Source organism: Tenrec ecaudatus, chromosome 17 (genome assembly GCF_050624435.1).
Source record: "Tenrec ecaudatus isolate mTenEca1 chromosome 17, mTenEca1.hap1, whole genome shotgun sequence".
Lineage (NCBI taxonomy): Eukaryota > Metazoa > Chordata > Mammalia > Afrosoricida > Tenrecidae > Tenrec > Tenrec ecaudatus.
The window spans coordinates 64,612,477-64,628,256 of NC_134546.1; the positions used below are offsets into that span (position 1 = coordinate 64,612,477).

General features: G+C 43.9%; 1 protein-coding gene across 2 annotated transcripts in view; it reads left to right on the top strand.

Annotated features, from left to right (window-relative positions):
* INTS14 (integrator complex subunit 14) overlaps positions 1-15,780 on the top strand; it is a 32,804-nt gene that overhangs the window by 200 nt on the left and 16,824 nt on the right. The window contains exons 2-4 of one of the 2 annotated variants that reach the window (XM_075535658.1): positions 6,438-6,704; positions 8,396-8,503; positions 14,633-14,788. In XM_075535658.1, the coding sequence (XP_075391773.1) occupies positions 6,483-6,704; positions 8,396-8,503; positions 14,633-14,788 (486 nt within the window). In that variant the 5' untranslated portion in view covers positions 6,438-6,482. Of the gene's footprint in view, positions 1-6,420; positions 6,705-8,395; positions 8,504-14,632; positions 14,789-15,780 lie in introns of both variants that reach the window. The other variant, XM_075535659.1, reaches the window with a different exon arrangement.

The following is a 15,780-nucleotide window of genomic DNA, read 5'->3' on the forward strand; positions in this document are numbered from 1 at the left end:
GAATAACACGGGCCCGGCGCTCGGCCCTCCAGCTGCTCAGGCGGCCGTCTCGCGCCGCCCCCGAGACGCCAGTCGCAGGGCCTACCCCGGCCTTCCCGCGATCCAAGGCTCGGAGTCTCAAAACAAAACCACAAAACTGTGCCATCGAGTGTGCGACCCTACAGGACAGGCTAGAACTGTCCCTGCGGGTTTCTGAGGCTGTAACTCTTTACAGGAGTAGAAAGCCTTGTCTTCCACCGAGCGAGCGGCTGTGGTTTTGAACTGCTGACCTTTTGTCTAGGAGCCCAGCTGCATTACCTTGTTTTCACCCTCTGCCGCAGCTTTCCCACACCCCACTCCCTTCCCTTAAGAGACATCCAGATCTGACGTCTGAGGAACTAACTTTAAGATTAAGGTACCCTAAATGCGGTCCAAAGGCACGCTGTTTATAGAGAGACGTGTCTGGGAACGTGACCCTCATCTGGCAGAAATGAGTCTGAGGGGACCCGAACAGGAATCGGCGGGCCTCTAAATATTTTAATGCATTGGGTGCAAAACTGCTGAGAATAAATAAATTCTCACCTCCAGACAAGAATGGTTAGATATATAGCTGTGGGTGGTGTAGTGGTATGCGATGGGCTGCCATCCACAGTGTTAGCATTTCAAAACCACCAGCCGCTCCCCGGACCCGGCTTTCTACTCCTGTGAAGAATTCCGAGCTCAGAGACCCACAAGGGTCAGCAATGAAAGAATGTGTATGGCTACACTAGGGCCCGACGGTCATACCCGTACTAGACTGTTATTGCTGAAGAAGACCGCAGCTAGTCTGAAGCATTTTATGTGAGCAGTGTATGAGGGAAGAGGCTAGCCATTGAAATTTGGGGTCATAGTTGGAAAAATACATTGTATCTTACAAAATTGCTTGACTGCCATGGGTGAGGATTTTGTATCAGGTCTAGATTGCTTTAGTGAATGAACTGCACTTGAAGAAGGTTCACTGCTCTCTTTAGTTTGGTTCTGACAACCAGCATGTTAAAGTGCTTTGGGGAGGTGGACATAAAAGAAAAGACCAAAAAATAGAGTCAGTTATTAAAGTGTTTTCAGGGAAGATAAGACTGCCAGCTGTGACACCCATTCCCATCTTCTAGCAGTTATCAGGGGTCTGAAGGGCTTTCTACCTTCAGTAATCCGCTGCTGAAAGTCGATTTCCCAAGTCACAGGGACCCATGGAGCATCTCCGAGGATCTCTTTGGGAACAGGTAGCCTCATCTTTCTCCCATGCAGTGGCTGGTGGCTTTGAATCGCTGACCTTATGGGGAGCAGCCCAACACTTACCCAAGAGCACCGTCAGTTCTTGAGCTTAGTCAGTGAATCTTGTTTCCCATTCTCCTTAAAGGTGAAGGGAATACAGCCTAAGAATCTCAAAAGACAAAGACTTCCGTGCATACGTGGAACCACTACAGAAGCCCGATAAGCTCTAGGCCAAGGCCTAGATGTTCCTGTCGGTGGCTGTTCGGTGGATTTGGACTCAGGGTGACCCCATGCATTACAGAGTAGAACTTCTCCGTGGGGTTTTCTTGGCTGTAATGGTAACAGAAGCAGATTGGCAGAGAATTTCCTCCATGGTCCCTCTGGGGGATTCATACTGCCAACCTTTAGGATAGCAGTCCAGTGCAAACTGTGCTGCTTGGGTACCTAAGACATTGCAGTTAGGTGCCATGAATCAGCTCTTCTAGAACTGCCCCATAGGATGTTCTAGGCCATACTTTTTGTGAAATGAGCCCTGGAGGGAGAATAGTTAAAGTGCTTGGCTACCAACCAGAAAGGTGAGTGGTCCAAACTTCCCAACCACTCTGCTGGAGAGAGAGGGCAATCAATGTCTATAACATCACAGCTCCAGAAGCCCTGCGGGAGGGGGTGGGGGAGAGGCATTTCTATCCTCTGTCCTATGACCCTGTCTCAGTGGCATTGGATTTTTATAATCTTTTTGTAAGCAGATCAGGTCTCTCTTGCAGAGCCACGGTGGGGGAGGGGGGTGTCATTAGGATGGCAGCCTAACAATTAAGTGTGTGTTATGCCACCATGGCTATGTAAACACACAAGAGTCCCTGGTATCTCTGCTTGAACGGAAAAGAGTAAATACATGTTTGGTGCCCAGAGCTAATATTCATTATTTGCCCAAGATATAATGTTCTGTTAAAAGTTAAAAGAGGTAGTTCACTCATTATCAAATGTCTTTTGAGCCCTTACTACGTGCCTGTAACTGCGACAGGTTCTGAGGAGACATTAGTGGACAAAATCCAACATAGTCCCAGCCATATGTGAGCATATGGGGTAATAGGAAGTTGGGCCAGTATTATACAGGACCTCAGATTTTTAAGAGTAGACAAAATAGCATTGAGTTCATTGACCTAACTCGTATTTTACCTTAGAACAGTGGTTCTCAACCTTCCTAATGCCCTGACCCTTTCATACAGTTCATGTTGTGGTAGCCCCCCCCCCCACCATGAAATTGTTTTCATTGCTACTTCATCACTGTCATTTTGCTACTGTTGTGAATCGGACGACCTCTGTGAAAAGGTCTTTCGACCCCCAAAGGGGTAGCGACCCACAGGTTGAGAACCGCTGCCTTAGAAGAAACCCACAAACTCTTAGCTGGTTAGCAGATGACACTGAACTTTATACTGCAGAAGTTTGAGTTTTGAATAAGGCCTGAGTTCAGTTTTCTTAGAACATCCCTCCAGAACACTTTGGGAACAACGACATTAAAGTGAAAATCAGGTCAGTGGTGATGGCAGGTCATCATAAAGATGATAAATTATATGTAACACCTCGATAAGGCAGAGAAGAATGATACTTATTAGTATTTTGTATAAGTTCCTAAACATTTTGGCATTCAAAGGCATGATCAAAGTTAATTTCTCTCTCCTGTGGAGTCTTTAAGGGCGCCCTGGTGGCATAGTGGTCACACAGTGGGCTGCTCACCGGAGCCCAGCAGCTCCGCCAGAGAAAGAGTGAGGCTTTCTCCATCTGGAAAGAGAGACAGTCTCAGAAACCCGCCAGCAGTTCTGCTCTGTCCTCCAGTCACTAGGCATTGGCATCGACTTGGTAACAGTGAATTTTAGGGTTTTAATTTTTCTGTTTCTGATTTGTGGTTGAATCCTTATTGATGGTGGATATATGAGATATTACTGTATTTGAAATGTGTCCCCAGGTCATTTTATGGTAAACAAGACTGTAGCCCCCATTTATAACATTTCCATAAGCCTGAGTTCCCAGTGCACGACCTACAAATGGAATTTCAGAATATCAGTATTTTTAGTTGTGCAATATACTAGAATAAGATACCTGACTACAATATTAAGTGTTTAAAGTGAATGCCAAAAATGAAATTAATAACATTAAGTTTCCAAATGGTTTATAGCCTTCTAATCTTTGCTGATTGTGTGTGTGTGTGTGTGTGTGTGTGTATATATATATATATATATTTATTTAAGATCATTTTATTGGAGCCTCTTACAGCTCTTATAACAATCCATACATCAATTGTATCAAGCATATTTATATATATATTGCCATAGTTATTTTCTAAATATTTACTTTCTATTTGAGCCCTTGATATCAGCTCCTCTTTTTTTCCCTCCCTCCCTCTCCCCACCTCATGACCCTTTGATAAATTATAATTATTATTTTCAGACTTTACACCGACCGCTTCCTTCCTTTCCCCATAGTTTCTTACCCCCTCCTCTCCCCACCTTCCCCCAATCCTCTTTGTATTGCTACTTCTGTTTCTATTCCTCAGGGGTTTATTTGACCTGGATTCCATGTGTCCTGCCCGTATCTGAACCTGTAAATATGCTGAGGTCTAGTCCACAGTGACAGGCAGGAATGGAGTCATGATAGTGGGGATGAGGAAGCCTCAAGGAACCAGAGGAATGATGTGTGTTTATTGGTGCTATACTGCGACCTGGTTTACTCATCCCTTCCTTGTGACCCTTCTGGGAGGAGACTGTCCCATTGACTAGGTGGGTTTGGAGTCTCTGCTCCAACCCCCCTCATTCTCAACAATTTATTTGTTTGTTTTGGATCTTCTGATGCCTGTTACCTGATCCCATTAACACCTCATGATCGCATAGGCTGGTGTGCTGCTTCCATGTGGACTTGTTGTTTCTCTGCTAAATGGCCACTTGTTTAACTTCAAGCTTTTAAGACCCCAGATGCTATATCTTTTGATAGCCAGGAACCATCAGCTTTCATCACCGCATTTGCTTGTGCACCCATTTTGTCTTCAGTGATTGTGCCGGGAGGGTGAGCATCACAGCATACCAGCTTGTTAGAACAAAGTGTTCTTGCGTTGAGGGAGGGCATGAGCAGAGGCCCAACGTCCGTCCACTTCCTCAGTGTATTGCCATATAAATATATGTACATAAGTACACACCTATGTTTATACCTCTATCCATAGTGTTGCTTCCTAGATCTTTCCTGTTTCCTTTTCCATTCCTCCTTTCCCACCATCATGCTCGCCCTTCTTCTGCCTCCTAGTAATTCCTGTCAGCTAGATTGCTGTTTTTCCAACACCTCCAGGATCTCTACATCCTCTCCATTGTTGATTTAAATTCCATGGTGGTTCTCCTGTCTATGGTGTTGATTGCTCTCCACTCCCTTCCCCTGCCTCCTCATTCCCCTAAGTCCCTGCAGAACCGCTGATAAGTTGCTTTCTCCTCGGGCTTGCTTTGCATGCCTATCTTACATAAGTAAGCAAACCAACAATAATGTAGGCAATACAAAAGAACACAAAGATTGAATAAAAACAGGAAAAGGAGAAAAAAGAAAAAAAAAAACGCTTGAGGCATGATGTCCCCTCGTGGAGCATCCTTCATCAGAGGACGGTCCTGGGCACACTGGGGAGTGAGTCCGGTCTGACCGCCCCCACAGTGGGGCGAACCAAGAAGGGAACATAACAGATTAGCAACAGGAGCCAAGCCAAGCTCCCGAGGAGCCCCCAAAGTAGACCAGGCTAGGAGGGGCAATTCGTAGAACCCCCAAGGACCAGTGGGGAGATAGTCATAAAGGTTAGCAAACAGACCTGGAATTATTTGTGCTTTTTCAGGGAATTTTTGTGTGCCAGTTATATGATTTCTTTATATACATAATGCAATTATTTTTCAATGCTACTTTTCCATGAAATTTTTGAAGTCCCCACAAGTACATGATTTTTAGGGACTCGTAATCAGTGTGTGTATACACTTCTAAAGAGTCCCAGTGGTGCTGTGAGTTCAGCCGAAGTTAGTGGTTCAAACCCACCAGCTGCTCCAAGGGAGAAAGATGAGGTTATCTAGCCCATAAAGATTTTGTCTCAGAAACCCCATATAAGACAATAATAACGAGTCAGATTGACTCAATGGCAGTGGGTTTCATTTGGGCTTTGTCATTTAAGTGGCTCTAAGACATTTCGTTGTAGAAGCAGATTTAAAACAAAAAACATGTTCACTGCCATCAAGTCAGTGCTGATCCCTGTGGGTTCCAAGACTAACTGTTAGGAGGTAGAAAGCCCAGTCTCCCCAGTGCTCACCATGAGGGCCGCACCCCAGCGCACAGAGCCACTCCACCGCAAGGGCGCCTGTGGGGACAGACTGGTTTATAAATGAGAGATGGAGTGGCAGCACTCTGTATCTGTGGTTTTGACAAAAATGTTTTCTTCTGTAATTTTCTGTGTCAATCTTAAATTTTTAATCCTCCATCCGAAATTTTAAGATGCTTTGTTTTCCTTCATTTCTACATTTTGACTCTCAAACACAATCTGACAGATAATTTCAGCTTTCATCCATATTCTTTCATTTTTTTTCCTCCAGTTAGACTAGTGTTGGCCAGTTTATTATACAGTATGTATACTACTGAAGTTTGTGTTGTTTTTGTCCGGCGCAATGATTCCAACCTTTGTCTAATTTGGATAATCGCTGTACCTGCCCTTTCATTTTCATATTATGCATTCATTTTAATAAAACAAACAAGCCAAACGGGGGCTCAAAGAGCACAATAATCAGCTACTTGCACGGGTTATGCTGTCTTGATGAAATCCTCAGTGGCACCTGAAAGGACAGCTGATTGTCAAATAGCATCACCAGCCATCAGCTAGCAGGTTCTCCAGAAATTAAATGTTGAAAAATTCATGTAGTAATGTTTATTAAGTTGTATGAAAGTTGAATGTGGAAATCATGCTCCACCAGAATTTAACATTTGTTTGTTGATCATGTTTTTTCCAGCAAATAAGCTATTAGCTTCCCTTCTATTGAATTCTCTGGAGATTCACCCCCCACCCCCACATTACTTTAAATGTGGTTTGCCTCTACTAATTTCTGGACAGTTGAGTTAAACTTTTGTGGAAGACATACGATTTTCTCTCTGTGGTGGGTAAGGCCTATTTTTATTTGTCTCCTACAGCATCTCTCTATTTACAGCTCCCTGTGTGCGTCCTGACTGGAAGGCCTGGCCTCGTTTTCATCATGCCTACAGTGGTGGTAATGGATGTGTCGCTCTCCATGACGCGCCCTGTGTCTCTCGAGGGCTCTGAGGAATATCAGCGCAAGCACCTGGCGGCCCATGGTTTGACGATGCTGTTCGAGCACATGGCGACAAATTACAAGCTCGAGTTTACAGCCCTTGTCGTTTTCTCGTCGCTCTGGGAGTTGATGGTCCCATTCACAAGAGACTATAACACCCTACAGGTACCACACAGAATATGCAGAGCCTAAAATTATGGAGCACAGAACAGTGTTAGGATACCGTACTGAATGTCTGGAATCTGGAATTGTTGGACTCTGTGTGCTTAATGTTCAAGTATAGCTCTAAAACAAAGACCCGCTACCCGGAGCTCCCACGCCTTCCTTTGTTAGAGCTCTGAGTTGTGACTTCTTTTCTTCTCTTTGGTTTCTGGAACGCTCTGCGGCTCCGCGGATATCTGAGGATGCGATGCCTCCTTCTATAAACCTCAGGGTCTTTAGATCAGCCCTTTAGTCTTTTCTGTTGTGAGCCTCTGTCGAGTCAGCCCCAACACCTGCAGCCCTGGGTGTGACAGCAGAACTGCTCCCTAGCCTGGCCTTGGCCATGGTCTGTGCAGAAGCAAATCCCTGGCCTTTTGTGGAACCGCAACTTTCCCAGAAAATACGAGGAATTATAAAATATCCTTTCCTTACAGAAAACCTTATTTTTGAGTAGTAACAATATTTCCTCTTCACTAAATAGCCTTTGATTTACAGGTGCCACAAAATTACAATTTTTTAAAACTCTGGTTAGATGTTTTTCTTTAAAGGTCCTGTCAACCATAGACCAGATAATTCACTTTTGAACATCAGGAAATGGTTTTGGAATGAGACTAAACAGTGTAATGATGGTTAGGCCAGGTAGAACTCCAGGCTTACTCTAGTTTGATACACACACACGCGCGCGTGCGCGTGTGTGTGTGTGTGTAATAAAATTTTTAATCATTCCTTTTATTATTTCATATGTTTTTTAAGTGACTCAAGGCTTTTAAAAACTTGTACTGCGTTTTTTGTAATAAATACGTAATTCTAAGGGTATCTAATGTTCAACAGTTCTGAAATTTAAAAGAATTGCAATGTGTGACATAATAGAACCAGAGAGAGCCCCTTAGTCAGACTGCCTGGGTTCAAGTCCAGGCTCTGCTACCTCTAGCCATATGAACTGGGACTAATTACCTAATTTCTCTATATAGGGTTTCTGAGACAAAATCTTTATGGGACTAGACAGCCTCATCTTTGTTTGCATCCCTATATAGTAGGGAAGAATAGGTTTAATAATCCCTACCATAGAGGAGGCAGTGGTGATTAGGTGCATATTAAGTTCCTAGAATGGTGTTTAGGATATGGTTATCAAAAACAAAACTAGACTCATTGTCATTAACTCGATTCTGACTTTTCCCGACCCTGTAGGCTGGAATGCAGCTGCCCGTGTGGGTCTCTTCACAGGGGCAGAAAGCCTTCTCTTTCCCCAGGAATGGACTAGTGGGCCCAAACTTGTAGTTAGCAGCCCAAAGCATAACCCACGACTCCGTCAGGGCTCCTGTAGGAAGGAGATCATTAGTAGTCAGTAGATTTTGTCATTGTTGTTATGGTGTTTGAAACTCTTTGTTTTAATTCTTTCCTTCAAGGTCCACTTAGACGACACGCACTTGGTGGACTGTGCACTCTCACCTACTAAGAGAGCAGAATAAAGGGGAGCTCTTTGAAGTGTTCCCTACGGTTAGGGAAGTCTGTTTTGCTGGTTTTCTGTAAGAACCTGTGCCTGAGACTCTCAGAAACACTGTCCCTTGTGGAACATTCACCCTTGGAACAGTTTGTGGGTTTTTTAATAACAAATGAAGCAGTCATGACAATTATTCGATCTTTTATTCCATCAGGAAGCACTCAGTAACATGGATGATTATGACAAAACCTGCCTGGAGGCTGCTTTAGTTGGTGTCTGCAATATTGTTCAGCAAGAGTGGGGTGCTGCGATCCCTTGCCAGGTAACGATCACTTAAATGCATCACTGCCCTGAGTTCCTAACTTTAAGGACTGGGCTTCTTCGAGTTTCCTTAGGCTCTGACACTGCATGCGTTGTCGTTTCCACAAACTACATTGACACGATTGGTATCTTTTTAAAAGAGGATGCTAAATCAACACTAACTTGCTCAGAAAGCAGCAAAATCGTGCCTTAAGGAAAGCGTGTTCCTAGGAAACTCACTTACTGCAGAGTAGTGCTGTTTGTGTGACGCGCAGAGGCTGCACAGGGAGCTTTTCAAATTACCCTCTGGGTTAGAGTTTTGAGTGATCGAAATTATAGATTAGCCTTTCCTTATTATCTTAATGTTGCATCGATTTGGCAAGCCACAATTCATTGTTCATACTGTCTAATCCATAAGAAATGTTTTCCTGTAAATTACCATGCCATCAAGTCGAGCCCACTCATAGTGACCCTGTAAGACAGGGTAGAACTGCCCCTTGAGTGTCGGAGATAATAACTGTTTACAGGAGCAGAAAGCTGCCTCTTTGTCCCGAGGAGCAGGTGATGGTTTCAAACTGCTGACCTTTAGGATCACAGCCCAACTCATAGTCACTACACAACTAGAGATCCTCCTTAGAGTACCAGGTAGTACATAGTTTAGGCTTTTCAGGGGTGGGTTGCAACTGTAAATCTCTGCATTAGAGGAGCCACAGACAGCACTAACAAGTGGGCTTGGCTGTTGTCCAGTAAAACACGTGGTACAACACAGAGTGGACTGGCCCTGCTGTGTGCGTTTTTATTACAGGACCCAACACAGGACTCCTCTGCTTAAATTAGGGTTTCTTCAGGGTGAGGGCAAGATAGGAATTGCTTCAAAAGAGAAACAAGGGGATTTGGGGAGTGAAAGAACTAATCTTTTTAAAATCATTTTATTAGGGGCTCTTACAGATCTTATAACAATCCATAATTTAATTGTGTTAAGCACACTTGTACATATGTTGCCATCATCATTTCCAAACCATTTTCTTTCTACTTAAGCCCTTGGTATCAGCTTCTCTTTTTTCCCCTCCCTCCCCCATCCTCCCACCTTCATAAATCCTTAATCATTATATATTATTATTATTATTTTGTATCTTATACTGTTTGTTGTCTTCCTTTACCCACATTTCTATTATTCATTGTGTGTGTGTGTGTGTGTGTGTGTGTAAGAGAGAGAGAGAGATATCCAATTTTGTGATCAGTTACCCCCTTGCTCCCTGCCTACCCTCATGGTATCACTGCTCCCACTACTGTTCATGAGGGGTTTATCATTGGTGCTGTATACTGCACCCTGGTTGAATAGTCTCTTCCTTGTGACCCTTCTGTGAGTGGATACTCAATTGTTTACAGATGGGCTTTGAGTCTCCACTCTGCCCCCCTCATTCCTATCGCTATAATCCTGTTAACACCTTATGAGCACACAGGCTGGTATGCTTCTTCCATGTGGGCTTTGTTGCCTCCCTGTTAGATAGCTGCTGGTGTAACTTCAAGTCTTTAAGACTCTAGACCAGCAGTTCTCAACCTGTGGGTCACGACCCTGTTGGGGGTCGAATGACCCTTACACAGGGGTCCCCTGATTCATAACAGTAGCAAAATTACAGTTATGAAGTAGCAACAAAAATAATCTTATAGTTGGGGGACTCACCCCCAACTGTATTAAAGGGTCCCAGCATTAGGAAGGTTGAGAACGACTGCTCTAGACACTGTATCTTTTGATAGCCGGGCACCATCCGCTTTTTTCACCACATTTGCTTATGCACCCTTTTTTGTCATCAGCATTTGTGTTGGAAAGGTGAATATCAAAGAGTCCCAGGTTATTAGAACAAAGTGTTCTTGTGTTTAAGAAGGCTTTGAGTAGAGGCCCAAAGTCCGTTTGCTATCTTAATACTTAACATATAAATATATGTACATTGACCTATAACTCTCATTGTAAGTTAGTATATTTACATATATGCATGTCTATACCTCTGTAAATAGCTTTTGCCTCCTAGTTCTTTCCTCTTTCGAAAGAACTCTTCTTTATCTAGGTTGTTTGAGTGGTTAAATGACTGAATGTAATTGTCAAAACTCATATAAATAGTGTATTACAAAGGGTGAATTTTACAATATGTAAATTATACCTCAATAAACCCTTTTTTTTTCTTTTTTGAATCATTTTATTGGGGCTCGTACAACTCTTATCATACTCCACACACATATGTTGCCATCATCATTCTCAAAACATTTTCTTTCTACTTGAGCCCTTGGTATCAGCTCCCCATTTTATCCCCTCCCCACCCCACCCCTACAACCCTTGAAAATTTATAAATTAGTATTATTTTGTCATGTCTTACACTGTCTGATGTCTCCCTTCACCCACTTTTCTGTGGTCCGTCCCCCAGGGAGGGGGTCATATGAAGATCCTTGTGATTGGTTCCCCTCCCCCCCTTCCCCTCCCCCTCCTGATATCACTACTGTCATTGGTCCTGAAGGGATCATCCGCCCTGGATTCCCTATGTTTCCAGTTCCTGTCTGCACCAGTGTACATCCTCTGGTCTAGCCAGATCTGTAAGGTGGAAGTGGGATCATGATAGTGGGGGGAGAAAGCATTAAAGAACTAAGGGAAAGTTGTTTGTTTCATCATTGCCATACTGCACCCTGACTGACTCGTCCCCTCCCCGAGACCCTTCTGTAAGGAGATGTCCAGTTGCCAACAGATGGGCTTTGGGTCTCCACTCCACGCTCCCCCTCATTCACAATGATCTGATTTGTTGTTCTTTGATCCCTTCTACATCTCATGGTCACACAGGCTGGTGTGCTTCTTCCATGTGGGCTTTGTTGCTTGCAAGCTAGATGGCTGCTTGTTTATCTTCAAGCCTTTAAGACCCCAGATGCTATATCTTCTAATAGCCGGGCACCATCAGCTTTCTTCACCACATTTGCTTATGCGCCCATTTTGTCTTCCGTGATGGTCTCGGGAGCATCAGAGTGCCGGGTTGTTAGAACCGTGTTCTTGCGTTGAGGGAGGACTTGAGTAGAGGCCCAGTGTCTATCTGCCCCCCCCAATGCTAAATCTATAAATATACACACATAGATCTATTTCCCTTCATCATATGTAAATAATATGTACATACCTATATTTAGACCACTATAAATAAATGCCCTTCGCCTCCTAGCTCTTTCCTCTACTTCCTTTTACCTTCCCCTTGTCCCACTATCATGCTCAGCCTTCATTTTGGTTTCAGTAATTCCTCTCAGTTACATTGACCTTAATCAAGCCCTACCAGGCCTCCTACACCCTGGTCGCCATCAGTTTTGGATCACCTGCTGTTCCCTTGTCCCTGGATCTAAAACCCAGTTTTTTTAAGAAATTGACTTTTTTTTTTTAGTGCAAAAAATTTTTATAGAATATAAATCTTGGGTTCATGAAGAGCCTGAGCTAATACTAAAAAGTTAAATTACTTTAGTGTAAAGAAGCCAGAGAGATCAGTTTCTTTTCAGAAATAAAAAATGTAGCACCTCATTTCATAATCATCATTTTCAATGTACACTCATGCATTCAGAATAGTACATGATTTTCTAACAATCTACAGATAGCCCTCTACTTATGATGTCTTTAAGTTACAACGACACACTTAACGGCTGTCTGCTTCGGGGTTCTGTTTTTGTGGTTTGGGACGTCTTATCATTAGTATTGTGTGTGACACAGAACAGCATTGCGGGCTGTAATTTGGCGATGCTGTCATTCCCAGGCATTCACTCGCAGAAGATGTTCGAAGATTGGATTTATAAAGATGCTGATAATAAAAGGCAATAATAAAAACTAGGAAAACAATAAGAGTTCTTCGGTTTGCGTCAGAACCAACCTAACGAAGAGGCCCTCAAATTGAAACCCTATAGCAAGTCAGGGGCTGCCTGTACAAAATACATGGATTTTTGTTGCTTCTATTTCCGGACTCACAAGCAGCACAGTTTTAGGTGCTGCTCCTCCAGTGGTTTTAGAGAAGGAACCAACCCCTGGAATACGCCCTTGAGCACCAGGCTGACTTCTGGCGTTCAGTGTTGTCCTACCTTTCAAGAAAGGAGGGTTTTGAACTGGAGCTGCAGCATCGTGGGGGCCAGGAGCAGACTGAGTCCTCTTAGACTTGGTTAGGGAATCTTAAGGTAAACCATTTTTAAAACCCTGTGCTGGAGGCACTAGTTATCAGTAACTGTGCATTATAAGTCAGTTACTATAGGCAGATTTGCTTGCTATTTAAATTTTTAATTTATTTTTTATCATTGTATTAGGGGCTCATTCAGCTCGTCACAATGCATCCTTCCAATGTGTCAAGCACATTTTTTTCCCTCATTCTCAAAACATTTGCTTTATACTTGAGCCCTTGGTTTCAGCTCCTCATTTTCCCCCTCCCTCGCACAGATGTGCTTTCATTGGGGAATTTTAAACCAAGATAGTAGACAGACAGGTGGACTCTGCCTTCCCTATAAAACCTGTCTCATTTGACACAGCATCTAGTATTTCATCATCCCAAAGCATCTGGAAGGCTAGTGCCAGAGGGATAACATTATATAACAATTGTTGGCTCCAGAAGAGGAAACTGCCTTCTAGACAGTTGACTCTCTGCAAAGAAATCATCTCTCCAGGGAGCATCGTTCTATTAAGCATTCTTGAGCTTTAGAGGTAAGTGCCAATCTTGATACGTCTCCTGGGGCAGCCACCTAATACTTTGTTAGTGGCCTGTCACCATCAAGTCACTGGGAGAGTGAAAACAATCCTCCCAGGGTGCTTGGAAAGTCCACCTGAACAGTATCGCTCCAAAGCAAGGGGAAATCATTCTGCAACGATGATCTATTATGGTATATTTTATTGATTTTCCCCCCAAGTTACAGGTTGATTGGAAATGTTTCCTACCCCCTTTTTTAAGGCTTAACTGATAGGATACCATAAAATACAGCGATCTTAAGCACACAATTCACTGAGTTTTGACAAATGCACACACCTATGTAACTGCAGCCATGCACCAAATGACACCGTGTGGGCAATGTCCACCTGCATATATGTCTTTGTCCCCATAAGGTGATGTTAGAGATCCTGATTGGACCATGAGATGTAGTGGGCGTAACGGCCTCAAATGCACCAGCTGCCCACATGCACACGTGTATTTGGTGTTTCTTGTGTACAAAGTGCTGCTGTTTCCAGGTGTGTCATGGTAAAGTACAACATTTGTGGGGAAATGGAATTAAAAGGTAATAGAATTTTTCCCCAGACTCTTTGAAGCCCCCTCGGCTACTTTAGTAGTTGTAAGCATCACTGTTACTGGCTTATGTATATGCTGTACTGTGCTTTCCATCTTTATTTCAATGTGAACAGACCAAATAAAATGTTCGGTGTATCAGTGTGTTCTAAAGCTCTAAGGTAGCGCGTATCCTGTAGCTCATGACCCATGCTTGAGGGTCAGTGTTATGGCTCATGATTCAGGCATTTTGACGCAATGTCCAAATCACCTAACCTGCTGCTTCATAGATGTAAAGTCACAGGCAGCCATACTAGGGCTTTCAGGCTGGCACAGTTAAGCTCGAGATGGCTAGCTGACACATCAGTGGCTTGGAACCCTCAGAGCCTCCTCGGAGACAGGACTGGCAGTCTGCTCCCAAAAGTCATGGCCTTAAAAACCACCCTAGGCGGTGGAGGTGGTGGGGGCGGGGGGTTGGTGGAATGAGCTGATACCAGGGGCTCAAATAGAAAGAAAATGTTTTGAGAATGATGATGGCAACAAATGTGCTTGACACAATGGATGGATGAATTGGGATAAGAGTTGTACGATCCCCAATAAAATTATTTTAAAAAGACAACCCTGCCCCATGTTTACCATTCTGATTTTTCTCAACGTTGACTTGTTTAACCTGTTCTGGGATTTCCTATAATAGAAGCAAACACTGTCTATGCCTCTCTACCTGTCATCTTTCACATGACAAAAATGTTTCCTTAGGTTTACTTATGTTCTTGCTTTTGTGGTTCATTTCTGTAGAGGTAAGTCTTTCTGTGTAAAATAATTAAGGAGAAATGAAAATTTCGCTAAATGGACTGCTTTCAGCAGGTTCGTTTCACATGCAATCCTCTTCTTGCAAACAGGTTGTCCTCGTGACAGATGGCTGCCTGGGCATCGGCAGAGGGTCACTGAGGCATTCACTGGCGACTCACAGCCAGCGCGGCGAGAGCAGCAGGTTTCCCCTCCCCTTTCCTTTCCCGTCGAAGTTGTACATCATGTGCATGGCAAACCTGGAAGAGGTAATGGCTTTTATTGAGTTCTTTTCAGTTTTCTAGTGATAATACCTCGGCTCTTGGCTTCCCACAAGCCTGAGCTTATATGAAGGACGGGGGAACTGTCAGGTTTCACTCTAAAAAGGACACGCTCTTTCAGGGAAGCATGCCAAACAGCGCGGCACAGCACGAGTGGGCGCTGGGGCAGGGTGATAGACAGAAGCATGAGTCCCCTCCGACCTGCCACTGACCAGGAGCGGGGTAAAGAGAGTCTGGGCGTCCTGCTGCCAAGGGGTTTTACCTCTCAGCCAGAGGAGGCGTGATTGGAAGAATCGGCTGACCCCACTTGCTGAATTAAACCCACATGAGTCTAGTTTGGGCTGCCCAGGTGTACCGCCCACCTGGCTCGGGGGCTTGAATTGGAGCATGTCCAGTTCGGGGTTCTTCCTGGGTGCCTAATGCTCACCTGAGTCCTAACCAACCTCCTTTATGGGGACCTTCATGGCTACCCAACAGTTTCACACGGTTCCATTTACTTTCTTTTAGTACTGTTAATATTATACTACATGCACTATAACAATTTTGAGCTCCATTGGTTTCAACTGAGTCTGGCCACTGAATTTACAAGGGAGCTTCAAAAAGTTCATGGAAAAATTCCATTATGTTTGCATTCTGTTTTTTCCATGAACTTTTGGAAACTCCTTCATCTTTGAAAAGACTGATCTTCAAATGCTCCTTGAGCTTTCGGATCTCTGTCCCTCGGGAGGGAGCCGAACTGGAGTTGTGATCCTTCCTTCTCACAGAGGACTTGTAGACAATGAAGGGTTGAGATGTCCTCTTGATGTAACTGCCTAGGAGTTCTCACCTTGATTTCTCCAGGAATGTCGACAGAAACGGGTTGAGGGGCTTTGCTTTGTTTGTTGGTGAAGTCACCGCACCCTGATGTATGTTGATATAATGCTTTCCCGGTGTGCCCGTTTATCTGGGCGTCACTTCACCTTGTTTCATCTCAGTTTTCT